This window comes from Orbicella franksi, chromosome 13 (assembly GCF_964199315.1).
Source record: "Orbicella franksi chromosome 13, jaOrbFran1.1, whole genome shotgun sequence".
Taxonomy (NCBI): Eukaryota; Metazoa; Cnidaria; class Anthozoa; order Scleractinia; family Merulinidae; genus Orbicella; species Orbicella franksi.
In genome coordinates this window covers 21283621-21298594 of record NC_138157.1, presented here as the reverse complement: position 1 = coordinate 21298594, position 14974 = coordinate 21283621, and the positions used below count along the sequence as shown (strand labels likewise).

At 38.7% G+C, this 14974-nt stretch overlaps 1 protein-coding gene across 2 annotated transcripts in view; it reads left to right on the top strand.

The window, feature by feature from the left end:
- The window catches only part of LOC145465965 (sodium- and chloride-dependent GABA transporter 1-like), a 36521-nt gene extending 26897 nt beyond the window's left edge, over window positions 1-9624 (top strand). For both annotated transcript variants that reach the window (XM_081449739.1, XM_081449740.1), the window contains exons 3-7: window positions 204-564; window positions 3070-3727; window positions 4275-4644; window positions 6229-6430; window positions 6922-9624. In XM_081449739.1, coding sequence (XP_081305865.1) covers window positions 204-564; window positions 3070-3727; window positions 4275-4644; window positions 6229-6430; window positions 6922-7190 — 1860 coding nt within the window. In that variant the 3' untranslated portion in view covers window positions 7191-9624. The remainder of the gene's footprint in view (window positions 1-203; window positions 565-3069; window positions 3728-4274; window positions 4645-6228; window positions 6431-6921) is intronic.
- Window positions 9625-14974: the final 5350 nt, after the last annotated feature.

Below are 14974 nucleotides of genomic sequence, written 5' to 3'. Positions count from 1 at the left end.
TATGAGGGCTTTGATTGCGCGCCTGTCCCTTTGACCAATCTAACGCGACTAAAGGGAAGGGTAAATATTCATGGCGTAACGAAGAGAGCGCTTGTTAGTTCGCGGCTGGGTGTTGTGCCTTCACTTTAACCCTTGTTAATTTATACACATTCCTGACGTCGACGAATCGATTAAACGTACAATTCATGTACTTGTGTTCTTAGAAAGAAGACATGGAACTCGACGAGAAGAAGGTGGCCCTCAACGGTGCCGCAGACAGTGATCTCCTGCCTGAAGAAAACGACGACTACAAAGTAGAGGTGGAAATCAATTTAGAAGAACGTGAAAAATGGGGAAAGAAAGTGGAGTTTTTCTTGGCATGTATCGGCTACGCGGTGGGGTTAGGCAACGTTTGGCGTTTCCCTTACTTGTGTTTTGAGAACGGCGGCGGCGCGTTCCTAATTCCGTACGTGTGTATGCTGTTCTTATGCGGCATGCCTTTGTTCTTCATGGAACTTGCTCTGGGGCAGTACGTGAGTTTAGGACCAGTTACTTCTTGGGCTGCGATATGTCCTTTGGCGAAAGGTAAGCGTACGTGATTCTTCTGAGTAGAACGATGAATTTTATTCGTTAGGTTTGCTTTCGCTTGCTGACTTACTATAAGAAATGTAAATGCTATGATGTGTTCGGGGTATTTTTCTCGTTGAAGAAAAGAACATGTATCAGCATGTTCGATTTTTACCTGTTTTTGCAATAATATTTTAGCCAAGTTTTTTCGAAGCTTTAGACAATTTTTTTTCTTAAACATTTCGTGTTGTAAGGGTTTCATTGATTTGATCTTAGAGATGAATGGAAATGTTTTAATAATTTTTCATTTATACCGCAAAATCTTGGAATGAGTTTATTTTTCATAAAGTTGTTAAGACGCGCCTGATTTACAGGAGGGAAAAAGGTTCCCTTAAGTATAACGAGTCATTCGAAAAAAAAAAAGAAAAAAAAAAAGACGTTTATTCACACAAGAACAGACCCGAAGCATTCTTTGTTGAAAATGTAGTAAGAAGTATATAACTAATTTATGAAGTGGAATACTGTTACAGTTTTGTCCGCGCACAACATGCAATATTCATAATAATTTACACATTGTTAGTTATTTTTCCCTCTCAGACGAGTAGAAATTTTATTTGTAGCGCAGCACGGGTCAATCAAGCGCTTTTATAATGACGCCATTCTACGAAGCACATATTTTTGTGCGATTTCCACAAGAAAAACCGCTGTTGTTTAGAATACTTCTATTTATTGTGATCTTCTAGGACTTGTGATAAAGTTTCCTTGTAAATCAACAATACCCATTTTAAAACTTGTATATACTTAGCTGACAGACTGGTATAAATTCAACATTAGGTCGACTCGTATGTTCTTTACTCAATTCAATCAAGCTAAATTCGAAAACGAAGCTTCAATGAGCACTTGACAGAGTGAAGCGTGTTTCAGCAAGGCAAAATATTAAACTGATGATTATCTCATTATGAGAAATCCCTTATTAGGACATCTGGTCAGAAATGGAAATTATTTTTTATACGTGGAAGCAATTATCTCGCGCCAGAAAATGTCCACCAATTACTAGGAAAGCCTCTTAAAGAACGTAAATGTATATTTAAATCTCCGCGAATACCACAACTCAAAATTATTAAGTCTAGACAAAATCCTCTGATTCCAAACAAAATATCAAGCGGCGAAACATTCTTCAGTTTTCCTGCGGGAAACTGTGAAAATGTCGATGTTTTTGTATGAGAATGTTTAATATATTTGGGTAGCTAGTGTTTGTGTGGCATAAACACACCAACTCTACTCGATACATTTTTTACATGATCTCGCGTAAGTTGTTGTTAAATTAATTGAAACTCCTGATTGAAAGTCCTTATGTAAATTCCAGTCGTCCTCGTTAAGGCGAGATTTTCTCGTTTGTTTGGTTGGATGTGAGCTAAAATCAGTGTACGTCTCAACTCCTTTCTCTTGTCTTCTTAAAATATCAATTTTTTTTCGACGAGCTCTGCCATTGCAGTCCCCTTAAGCTTAATTGATAATAGTTCCTTTTGCAAATGAAGAAATTCAAGCGCTGCTTCAAGGCTGTTTTCATTTTCGTCAGTAACAAAATTATCAAAAACGTAGTCGAGACTGACGCAGTTTAAATTTGCGGTTTTTTCGCTGGTTTCTTTTCCTTTCACGCTAGACGGTGCGGTTTTTCGCCAACCCGAGAAAATTGAACCAAATTGCACTTTGACGGTGAAAAAAGCCACAACCCATGAACTTTCACAGGAGAAACGGCCAAGGTTCCCCTGAATTTAAGGTTGGCAATTATCTATTTATTTCATAATTGGATGAGGGAAATTCTAGTGTTGAAAATGATCAGTTTTCTTTTCTTTCGTGAATTTGAATTCCAACCGTTTTTTCTCTGTTCCTCAATTTTTGCCGCCGTTGTTGAAACAAACAAAGACGCCCAATTTAGTGACGTATCCTTATAACTACAGGTTGTAAATGTGACAATGTTTAACCTGGAAGATTTTGTCTACGAGGAGCATAACTTTTTGATTAATGTTAAATTTATCAAAGTAACTTGCACGGAACTGTGCCGCTATTTCTTGTCCAATATTTCTTTAATACTTTTCGTATTTTGCAAACTTGACGCCATGTATGTACATGACAATGGGGATTATGGCATGCAACTGTTTTCTGTGAGCTTGATGTAGTCAACAGCGTTAGACTTTAGAAAAGCGAAGTCACAAATCTTTGTATTATGTGGTGCATTAGTATTTGCACGCGGCAGTAGTAAGTAAAATCATCTAACCAAGTAACGTGGGCAGGTGGTCTTTCTAGATATGAACCGAAAGAACTCTTGAAAGTGCCCAACAGTAGAGTTTACTGCACGTTTCGGGCTTGGCCCTTCTTCAGTATGTGTACGTGTACGTTCTGCCTAGTGTTCTACTTTAATTTACCACCAAATCTTTTATTAAAATGTGTTTAAATTAATTGAAAGTGAGTAAACGGCTCATTCTTTGTCAGCCTTTAAGTTCAAAGCTGTTGTATTTTCAGGTGTGGGTTTTTCAATGCTGGTCGTTTCTTTTCTCTGCTGTGTGTATTACAATGTCATCATCGCGTGGTGTCTGTACTACATGTTTAAATCATTTGCAAGCATCGTCCCGTGGGCAAATTGTGACAACTGGTGGAACACATCCAACTGTACACTCTCCAAGAAATCGAGTAACGTTGTCACTAACAGCACAACCCTTAACGATACCATTAACGGTACAGCGACTCCAAGCAGCGTCGCGTCCTTGGCGCCAGTAGGTGGCAACTCCCCCAGCAAAGAGTTCTGGGAAAATTATGTTCTCCAAATCCCAGACAACATGGAAGACCTCGGTTCCATGCGGGTGGAACTGTTAGTTGCTCTGATCGTGGCCTGGATCCTGGTGTACTTTTGTCTGTGGAAAGGGATTAAGTCTTCTGGGAAGGTTGTATATTTCACTGCTACCTTCCCCTATGTGGTGCTCGTTGTTTTGCTTATCCGGGGGGTGACCTTACCTGGTGCTTCGAAGGGTATCGAGTTCTATCTGAAGCCTGACTTCAAGAAGCTGGGCGATGCCAGCGTGTGGGCTACGGCCGCCACGCAGATATTTTATTCTCTTGGGATAGGATTTGGCTCGCTCATTACTATGGGAAGCTTCAACCAGTTTCACAACAACTGTTTCAGGTAAGACCGGTATAAACCGGGAAATGGACTGATGATTTCAGGCGGGAACGTGAGAAATAATCTAGGTACTGAAAGTGCAAGTCTGAAATAAATTAGATATCATTGAGAAAAGAGAAAAGTACCAGAGTATCTTTAACTGGGAAGGTGAGGAGAACACTCGGTTTAAAATGACAAGGTGGGGATAATGCCAACTTAAAGTGTGACTTCTCTAATGTAAAAGCATAGTCCAAATGTGAAGAAGGAAAACCGTTAATGGTTTCAGCTGAGTAATTACAGTTGAGTGAAACATTAATTTACTTCCATCGCTATTGGTTCGCAATCTGGGATTGAATTTCGTTGAGAGATGATATGTCGCACACATAACTAAAAATAGGAAACGTAGGGCCGCTTCATAAATTCTTGCTTTCGTTGAGTAATAAACTTTTTTTTCCCGGACAACTAGACCGGTATGTTTGGGAAAAGACCTTGTGAGCAACTGACGTTTAACATCAAATGCTAAGCTGTGATTGCGGATCATTAATAAATTTTATTTGCTTATTGTGTACAGGGACGCCATGATAGTTTCAGTCATTAACTGCAGCACTAGCGTGTTTGCAGGTTTTGTAATCTTCAGCGTGTTGGGCTTCATGGCCCACGTTTCCGGTAAAGAAGTCAAAGATGTGGCGACTTCCGGTCCTGGGTTGGCCTTTGTGGTGTACCCCGAGGGGATTGCTCAGATGCCTATTTCACCATTCTGGGCCGTGATGTTCTTCTTCATGTTGCTGACGTTAGGCCTGGATACCCAGTTTGCTATGTTTGAGGCAGTGGTGACCGGCCTTGTAGACGAGTATCCACGTGTGCTTAAAAAGCGCAAAGAGCTGTTTATTGCCTTTCTGTGCTTCCTCTGCTTCTTGCTGGGAATTCCTATGGTCATGCAGGTGGGATATTTTAATTTGCGTTTTATGTTATCCACATGTAGCTGTGGCCTGGTCATTTTGATACGCTTTTTGCTCACATTACCCCTTTTTCGCCCAACTTTTGTCTCGTCCCCAGTGTGGGATGCTCTAGCAAAACGATCAAATTTGAATTTAAAACTCGTCGGAATGAACCGTGATGAGAGAATTTTGGAAAATTCAAGTTTTGTGAAATCTGGAGATCATCAAAATTACATTAAATAGAGTTATTCATGTCCAGATTCAGCAAGTTAAAGACAGTTTGGCGCTGCTACGCTATAATCTTTTTCGTAATGAAATTATTTCAATGTGAACATTATGGTTCTATAGGTCAGAATCATTTATTATATAGTCAAAAGAAAAAAAAAAAACTGAGTTGTTAAACTACTTGATGAAAAGCTGTGCGATGTTACTTGGAATAAATGGCTGAGTATTCAGAGCTATTCTAATCCGATTAAAGAAGATTAAGGTTTTGTTAATAGAGAAAAAAATATCTAATCTGGAAACGAAATTTAACTGAAATAATTAATGAAGGTTTGAAAAAACAAACGTTCTCCACAGTATAAACTCCACAATTTATTTCTTGTAGTCCGCAGGACCCTCTAGTCGACTATCAGTGTTAGAGAAAATAAAAAGGAATTGATAATGCTCTTAAAATCAATCTTCTTTCTAAGAGTCTTACTAGGAGTCTGGCGACTCCTCGGTAATGCGCCAAGGATATACTTTCATATTAATACAGCTAGATTAGTGTTTATTTGATTCTCTTCATTTAAGGCGCGAAAGATCATCACAGATATCTACTTAACTCCTAAAGGCAGATGTGAAAATGAAGCCTGAAATTAAGCTGCTTTAACAAAACGATCACGTTGTCAGTTCGTCGATAGCGTTTAAGCTTGGCGACATTCTCTATGTAATCTCCACTTGCTAGGAAAACAGTACTGTATGTTTGCTACACGCTCATAGGATAGGCTCGATTACCAGCCTGCTGTTCGGGAAGGGATAGGAGTTCTATATCATCAAATACAATACTACACGCACTATCAGATTCTTCTCACAGAATACGTATTTTGATTCCAGGTTCGGGTTGTTGGAAAGCTGGATAACGCTATGGATGCACTGGATAGTGATTTTATCCGGCGAATAGCGTTATCCAGCTTTCGAACAACTGGGACCAGGGGGTAGCTATAAGTCGTTGACTGGATTACGGAGCAGTTATGGTCTACCTGCCCCCCCCCCCACCCCCCCCCCGTCTGGTTAGTATTCAACCTCTAGAGTGGAGTGTTTGACATTTTGAACAACTTTCCAATGCGTTCCATATGAGTTGACCGGATGGGACTATTACATTCCCCGCTAATACCGTGTCAACCGTGTGTTAGTTAAAAGCAAAGGGATCATGATGGCGAAGCTCTAAAGAACATATATTTTAATTCTGCTGAGTGACAGGAGTACGGGGCATCAATGCAATTCTGTCAACTGTTGTCAAGAGAAATGTCTTGATACCAGTAAGGAGAATTTGTTATTTCACGTCGGGTCTTCCTAAAGTGTGAGGCTCCTTCTTATACTTTTCAGGGTGGAATGTACGTTCTGAACTTGTACAATTGGCAATCTGGCGGAGTGTCTCTACTGTTCCTGGCCTTGTTTGAAGTCGTCACCGTAGCATGGGGGTATGGAGCTGATCGGTTTGCCAAAGACATCGAGACCATGATTGGGTACAAGATATGGCCGTGGTGGCCCATTGCCTGGAAGTTCTGCACACCCGTTGTTATTTTAGGTAGGTAATTAGATCCCCCGTTTGGGGGTGGTGCGGTTGAAGGCAACAAAATAATTAGTTCTTACAAGCACTCAAAGACGGATTCATTTGTATATGAAATACTTAACATCATTATTGCGACGAGGAAACCTATGGCTCCCTTTTTCTATGGTTACTGAGGTTTCGCAAAATTCCTTCTTATGAGACACTGGACTCGTTTGTAGAATAGCTCACTTATAGCAGTTGGATAAAGCCATGGCCTTTCTTTGCTTTCCAAAGGAACTATATTTAGGAACTGCGGTGGCCTTATGGACGAGAGTTCCCGCCTAGTCCAAGGCGGACTTGGTTAGTGAAACTGACTGCCGGTCGCGAACGCCAGGAAAAATTACCCTTCTTAAAAGCAACCAAAAAAGTGAAATGGTTTTAAAATTACGACTATCGCCCTTAAACTTTTATCCTTTAAATGACCAAACGCCGTGCGTTCTCATTCCATTTCTGTACTCTTTCCCCAGGGGTTTTCTTATTCAGCGTTATACAGTGGAGCGGGGTCTCCTATGGTTCCTATCAGTACCCTGGTTGGGCAGAGTTCTGTGGCTGGGTTTTGGCCTTAGCGTCCATGCTGTGGATCCCAGGGGTTGCCATATACAAGATTGTAAAAACCCCTGGGAGTTCCTTGTTTCAGCGACTCTGCTTTCTCCTGCGTCCAGATGACGACGAAATGAAGACGATACAGGTACGCGAGGGATTAACAACGCAGATAGAGCTGGAAACTCTCAGTTAGAAGAAAAGTGCTCGTTTCTCTTTATAAAACTTTTTTTTTTATAACAACTTTCATTTTATGACGTTGTCCCTACGTCATGTTGTTCTATGTACAATAAATCTTTGTTCAGTTAACTATATTACTCTTGAGGCATCTGTAATGTTCAATTTATTTGCCCAAACTTTTTAACTTGAGAATCCTACTTTAATTTGACGTATAAAAAGTTCTCAGTCTAGGAATGAAAAGATTTCTTAGGAATTCCGAGAAATAAGCAGTGTTTATAAAGGTAGGATGAAACATCGATAACGTAAGCTGTGATTGTAGCGGAAGGTACTGATATTGAAGGCGTTAAAATAAGATTAACGCACTGGGCTGTGCACAAAATACATTTTAAGTTTCTTTATTTTCAATTTTATAGACATAAGCTAATATTAAAAACCAACTACAACAATCATACGCTTTTAGCCTCAAAGTAAATAGCTGGGAAATGGTAACCAGGAAAATGTTAGTTCGTTGTTTTTAACGACGTTTACACTTAATGCTGGGTAGAAAGTACGTCGAGTTGTTCGCCTTATATGGCATACAGGCTTTGGTATTGTAGTCTGCGACTAGCAACAAACGTTATTCATAGGAAGGGGAGGGAATGTAAATGAAATGTAAGTTTTTTAGAAAACAGTAAACCGTTCATAGAAGGTCGATGAAGGTCATTCGGGAGCGATTTGGCTATGTGGAAGAATTCCTTCCCTGTAATCAGCGCCATGCAGGCAAACTTACAGTCTCGGTAAAATACGTGGTGTTATTTGCACTCTAAGCCTTTATTTAAACAAAGTTATAGTAATAATAATATAGTAGTAATAATAAACACTAAATTAAACTTTAAGATCTAATGCACAACTGACAAGGATTCTAGTTTTTTTTTTTCTGAATAGCTTCTGTTTACTTCACTTCCTCGTGGAAGCGAAGAAGAAACATAACTGAGAATTCTACTTTTGAATCTTAAATTGAAGTCAACCCACTAGTTAATTTATTTTATTCATGCAAAATGTAGAGTTTTAGAACTGACATAATATACATGCAAGGAATGCCTCATGAAAACCAAGGGCGGTCATCATATTGAAAACTTGCACAAAATTTTGCACTTCCTATATAGTGAAGTGGCAAAATCTTAAATTAAAAATTTAAATTTTGAGCCACTTGTAACTTTTGCCATTAATATTACAAATGATCTCAGTGTTGTAAATGACCTCTTTTGTAAAATAGCACTGTTGTTATAACTCATCAAACACAGCAATTAGTCCTGTAGTAGCATAGACGAAGAGCCGATAACCCCTGGGAGCAGCTCCCTGTTACAATCAAAGCTATTTTTAGATTCGTGGACTCATCACCAGGCTTCGCGCATAAGTCATTCCCATATATGGCTTTTGCAGTTGCTTTTATTCTCCTGTCACTGATGAATCGAATATTAGTTAGAGACAACATGTACTGTTGTTGAGGTCAATAAATATTGTTCAGGCAATTAAATCAATTTCATATTTTGTTCGGTAATTTTTGTTCAAATAGCTCAAGTAGGTTCATTCGGAATGCTTTCCTTATCTTGGTGTACCTTCAATTGTGAAGAAATCACGTGTTTATTCACGTACATGTATACAGGACAATTTTTCTGCGTGGATTTTAGTGAAAAGACCTTCACATGTATTTATCGCTGATATAGAACAGGTTTTAGCTTAACGGGCATTTTTTGGGTGTCAAGCTTTAAAATCACTTTGGGAAAAGACAATTAATGTTTCAGTAAACGCCTTTCAATTCTCAAACGATTGAGTGAGTCCCTTTAAAGACGTTACGGAAACACAAATTGTGTTGGAGAGAACAAAGGCAACGTATTGATTAAATCGAAGCATTAACAGCTACCCGGTTTAATTAATTCCCCATTTCTTGAAAAGCTTCTTACAAAATAACTAATTCAGCCACGAACATTTCACAAGTATTCGAAGATCAATGTTTCGTAAAATACTGTTAAAAATTCAATGTTAAACTTTGAGCGTTAACGAATGATGCACCAATACCTCAAATACTAATAATGCTCATCCGAAGTCCCTTAGAAAGTGCCTCGGTTGTTGTTGTTATTGTTGTTGTTATGTGTCGGATACCAAATGTTCTAACCCTGACAAGATGGTCAGATGTGCTGATATTCCCGGGAGATGTTGATGTTACTATTTAACAGTTGCGTGAGTTTTCTGTGGCAGGTTTAGTTCGAGGAAGGGCGCCATTTTATTGCTGACTTATATAAGCTAGGGCAAGTAGGAATTAGTCTTTTCTAGTTTGTTGCTATATATTGTAATTCATATTACCAGTGAAAGGCAATGAAGCTTTCAAAATAAACAATCAACAATTGGTATGTTGAATTGCGTGATATTCTTATTTAGCACTAAAATGGGCTACAATGTGCAAGAAAAAAATAAAATAAAATAAAATAACAACAACAGTAATAATAATAATAATAATAATAATAATAATAATAATAATTCAGGCACCGTTAAACTCAACTCTCAACTATGCACTCAGCAACTCTCATGCTGCTAGATTAACAGTTCGCTTTTCTTTTACAGTCAAAACGCCTGAAGCGTTCCGCCTATAAAATGAATAATGCGTTCATTAATCCAGAGCCGCTTCGATTCTTGGCTTCAAATTTCGAAAAGTCAACTGAATGTAATCACCAACCGTAGCGGCCATTAGAATATCGAATATCGCGGCTCTGGATTAATGAACGAATTAATCATTTTTAGGCGGAACGCTTCAGGCGTTTTGACTGCAAATCTAACGTAACCAAAAAGCTTTAGTTGGTTCAGATTTATCAAGACAATTTAAGCTTCTCAAAATGAAACCATAGGTTCACAGTTCGGAATTATAGTCTACACTTAAAGGTCATGTACTTGATGATCTATACAGAACCCATGCACGGCCAATCAAAAATTACGTTTCGAGGTTTAGTCTGTACATTGCAACTGAATTTGCAGAGATGTTATTCAAGTTACCAGTGATATCTTAGTATCTGGGGTCAGTGACTTTTGATATCTTTTGATGACAGGACAGCGGAAAGTGCTTCTAATTGTTAAAAATGAACTGTGTTGGTTACTCAAACTCAAACGTGCTACTGAGCCCGTGAAAATAAATTGGGATTGTATTCGCCACTATCTTATAGAATCGAAAGGAATTGATCAAATGCTTGATAATACGCATTAAACTATGGTGTGAAACCGATATAACGAAGTGCATGTGAAGAGATTGGCCAATTGTAGTTCTGTTCCATGCATTTTCCTAAACTAGAGTGAAGAGTATCGATCGTTATATCAGGTTTTTCGATCTATATATACTGTAAATACATTTAGCTTTTCTCGAAACAGTAAAGGATTGAAACAAGAGAACGCTTATTTCACATCTCTTTAAGAACTTGATAAGAAGAAGATTCGTAATAGTAGAAGCCCTCCCGATCTTGAAGACTTGACTTTGCAGCTTTGGAACCGCTCATCTCGCATGTCTTTTTCTGGTCGCTGAAATTAAACGACTTGCACTTCACGGTTACTAAGCACAACTTCATACACTCTTTGACATCAGTAACTGTCACAGAGGAAATCACGTGACCAGACAACGCTTTATCAGGACCATTGGGCTTAAACAACGTTTCTGAGACTAGAGAAAACAAAAATAAATGCACAAAACGGTGATCCCACATAGACTGATCATTGTTATTCTGGTAACTTTTAAAAGATAGCCACTCATATTCTATTTCCAATTATAATAATAGTCAATCAACCAAAAAAATACAGAAATTTCGATTGGCTTTCCTGTAAAACGGGTGCAGAAAAGTGTAACACGGGTCCAAAGTTGTAATACCAGGGGAAATTACCATGAGGATCTCCGAAGTTAGTGCATAGACAGGGGACGCGGCCGACCGTCACCCGAGGTTCTTCAAATGTCCTCGAATTTAATTCAACCGAAACTTCTGTAGACAAATAGAACTGAGATGTCCGGACAGATACTCGAGGTTGCGTTTTTAGTGATTTTAGTTAGTTTTTAGTGGAAAACCCGAATAGCGAATAACGAATAGTCGATCGCGAATAGCGAACAGCGAATAGTCCCGAATAGCGAATAGTGCGAATAGTCTCGAATAGTGCGAATAGTGGCGAATAGTGGCAAATCGTAGCAAACAGGGTACCTAGTATCTCGCAGTCAACCTCGCAGCAACGTAGGATGGGATTTCCCCGCTAAAAAGCACAGACGCTTATCAGGACAAAAGGTGTTTCTAAACGTAATTTCTTCTGTTTTAACCGCTGCAAAAGCGTAAATACGTCTTTATTAGGTTATCCTTGTGTTTTCTGTTTTCTTAATGTCGGCGTTGGACAGCCCTAGCCTGAGTCCGGAGAAGAAAAGGTAATAAATTCCCTGAAATTCTGTTGCTTATTTGGATAATTAATTAACGCAGGATATTAGATCTAAAGCGGTGACTATTGACGACTATTCGTCATTAGTATATACCACACAAGTGAATAGTGCTTTTCGCGCGCTCTGATTGGTTAACTCGGAGGTGATTAGCAAGTACTATTCACCTCCGAGCAGCCGGCGCGAGAGATTTTAAAATTTCCGACCGCTTGTCACACATAAAATAACGTTTTGGTCCGCTAATTATTCAGCTTGTGTGGTATATACTAAAACAATTATTCACCTCAGCGTCGGTGAAAGTGATGGATATTTACCTCCACTTTTCGCCACTATTCGCACAATTCGAGACTATTCGTACTATTCGGGACTATTCGGGACTATTCGGTATTCGCTATTCGGGTTTTCCAAACACCCTATCGGAGTCTGCCTCAGCTTTAGTTGAGGAAGATACATTTCCAGTTACTAAAAGAACTTAAGTATATAGAAAGCAAATAGAGAAACCAGCGTAATTTTCAACGCTTGCCGCATCGGCAGTGAAAATATAACTACTTGACGATAACGAGGTTCTGGTTGGCTGATATGTTATGAAATTAACATAAAGAAGCTGGTATTTTTTTTTCAGTTTAAACCTTTTACGTTATGGAGGTGAATGAGGCAAGGAAACCGGCCAGAACTGAATGTCATTCAATGTTGCCAAACAAACCATTTATAAGCAATCAGTGATGCTTAATTTACCTTGTTCGCCGTCTGAACTCACAACCTGAAATAAAAGTGAACAACAGTTTACATTGATCGCAAGCGCAAAGAAAACTGAAACTTTACAAAGTGTGTTGTTGACTGGAACCTTTCATTTTATCCGACACACTAACTACATACATAACACATACTAACTACATACATGTTTAATTACAAAAGAATAAATGAGACGTGAACAGTGTACATGTAAAAGCAGAATTACATTACCACAAGCAACTTAACCCACACCGCATATTTACACACGGTGTCACACAGGCCACAGGCTGGTGATTCACTTTGCATCAACTTCAAGCAGCTGCACCAGACATTCCACAAGCTGCACCATCATTTGTGGTCTTCTTATAACATCCTCATGTGCTGATCATCATGTGCAGCTGAATTCCTCAAACTTCATGTAGTTGTCATGAATCATGTCTGTTTTAAAATACCTCAAATAATACTTCAAATTAAGTTTCAGCAATTCCATCCTAAAAATGCATAGCTTTACCACTGAGTAAACGGTGCCACAATCACAAATGTATACAGTAAGAAATAGGCAACAATTTTTGACAACAAACAAAACCTGGGCAGGAGTACGTGGCTGGATCCTTTGGCCTTAACAACGACTGAAAACAGTCACACATCCTCTTTAACTTTCAAAGCAGGACCAAACAGGTTGAAAAGCGGGCTTATTCTTTTTCTGCATGTTGGAAGAAGACACTGACAAAATAATTTGACTGAAAAATATAATTGTTTTTCTTTTGAGTCCTGCAAGATTCTGGTCAGTATGATCTTACAAGGTAGGAAAGTTAGGAAAGTTAAAATTCACCATCTTCATTAACTTATCACTACTCACGATGTAGCAGTATGCAGGACACCTATCATATATGAACTCAGTTAAATGACTTTGGTCTCCATGAGTTCTCGTAGCTCAGTGGATAGAGCGCCCGCCCGGTGTTCGGGAGGTCATGGGTTCGATTCCTGTCGGGGACTCAGAATTTTTCTTTGTCCCACGCTTGTGTCATGTTGATTAATTCACCTTCACATTTCATTACCGAGCTTAAAATTCACCATCTTCATTAACTTATCACTACTCACGATGAATTCGATAGCGTTGATCCTAGCAGTATGCAGGAGACCTATCATATATGAACTCAGTTAAACGACCTTGCTCTCCATGAGTTCTCGTGGCTCAGTGGATAGAGCGCCCGGCCGGTGTTCGGGAGGTCATGGGTTCGATTCCTGTCGGGACTCAGAATTTTTCTTTGTCCCACGCTCGTGTCGTGTTGATTAATTCACCTTCACATTAAATGACCTCCTTGGGATGTAATTATAGCCAAAGAGATCTATCTAAAATTATTAAACCCATCGCATTAGGTGATCAAATTGATAAATAACAGACTTAAATTAAGAGCAAAGTATCCATCATACCAGTACATGCACATATAGATAGCAGACATAAATATTTTCTTTGCACAGAATTGGCTAGCTGATTTGTTTAGAGTAGCACCAATGTCGGGCATTTAAGACAACGGAAACTGAACAGTTGGATTGAGCTTTCCACACTTACTTGATGCTATGCTTTATGTAGGAAAACAACTGCACTCTAATTTATTTCTCTGTACATTCACTTTCTTTAACCTAATAGTGAAGCTCGTACAGTGCTGCCTTTGGCAGTAAAGACAACAAGGTTGATTAAAGATAACCATCAAACTAAAAATGACGGCTTAATTTTCCTTGTTTACAACACTAAATTTGAAATAACATGTCGATAGACCTATTTTCTAGCTTTACTTAAAATGACAAAAAGATCATAATTATCATACATGTATGAAATCTGGATTGAAAATCTTCCATGCAAGTTTTAATGGTTTTGAGATTTTCTCTGTTTATCACTGCAGCTATCTAAAGCTTAAATCCACCCAATTAATGGAACACTGCAAAAGGTTTATTGACAATGTTAGGTACATTTTTGTATGGCTGAGAAACTCCTGAATATGTGGGACATTTGCTGACAATTTTGCATTTATGGGTCCCCTGGAACGATAAACATCAGTCTCCAGATCTACACTGTAGAGCAACAACATGATCTGAAATGGGGCAAAAAACAAACAAACTCCACTGGGCCTATTCACTGACATCCAAGTGTTTTAATTTTCATTTCATTCTCGATCCATAAAGTCTTTGAAACTGTCAATGTCTGATGTGAGGCAGAAACTGAAGTGCTTCAGCATAAGTGAGCCAGATAAACTTTACTGTTAGTAAGGATGGAAAAAAATTATAAGTAAGTCCTTAAAACTAAGTTAAATTATCCACTGCCAGCTGCTAGTATCAACCAGCTACGGCAAGCTGATGGCCTGAAAAATTTTAACCTGATTTGACGCCAACAAGAAATCCACAGTTCTGTGACAAAAAATCAGCTAGTGTGAGGCAGCCTTAAGGGAAATGCTGCTCGCAGGTGCAAAAGTTAAACAGTTATTTACATTTTCAGGTCTCCTTCTTGAAAGTTAAACTCAAATAGCCCACCAAATTGAAGGCAATAAGATGAATGTTCTAAACAAAAAGATGTATTTTTTTGAAATCAATCATTCAATCAATCAATCAATCAATCAATCAACCAATCAATCACAATA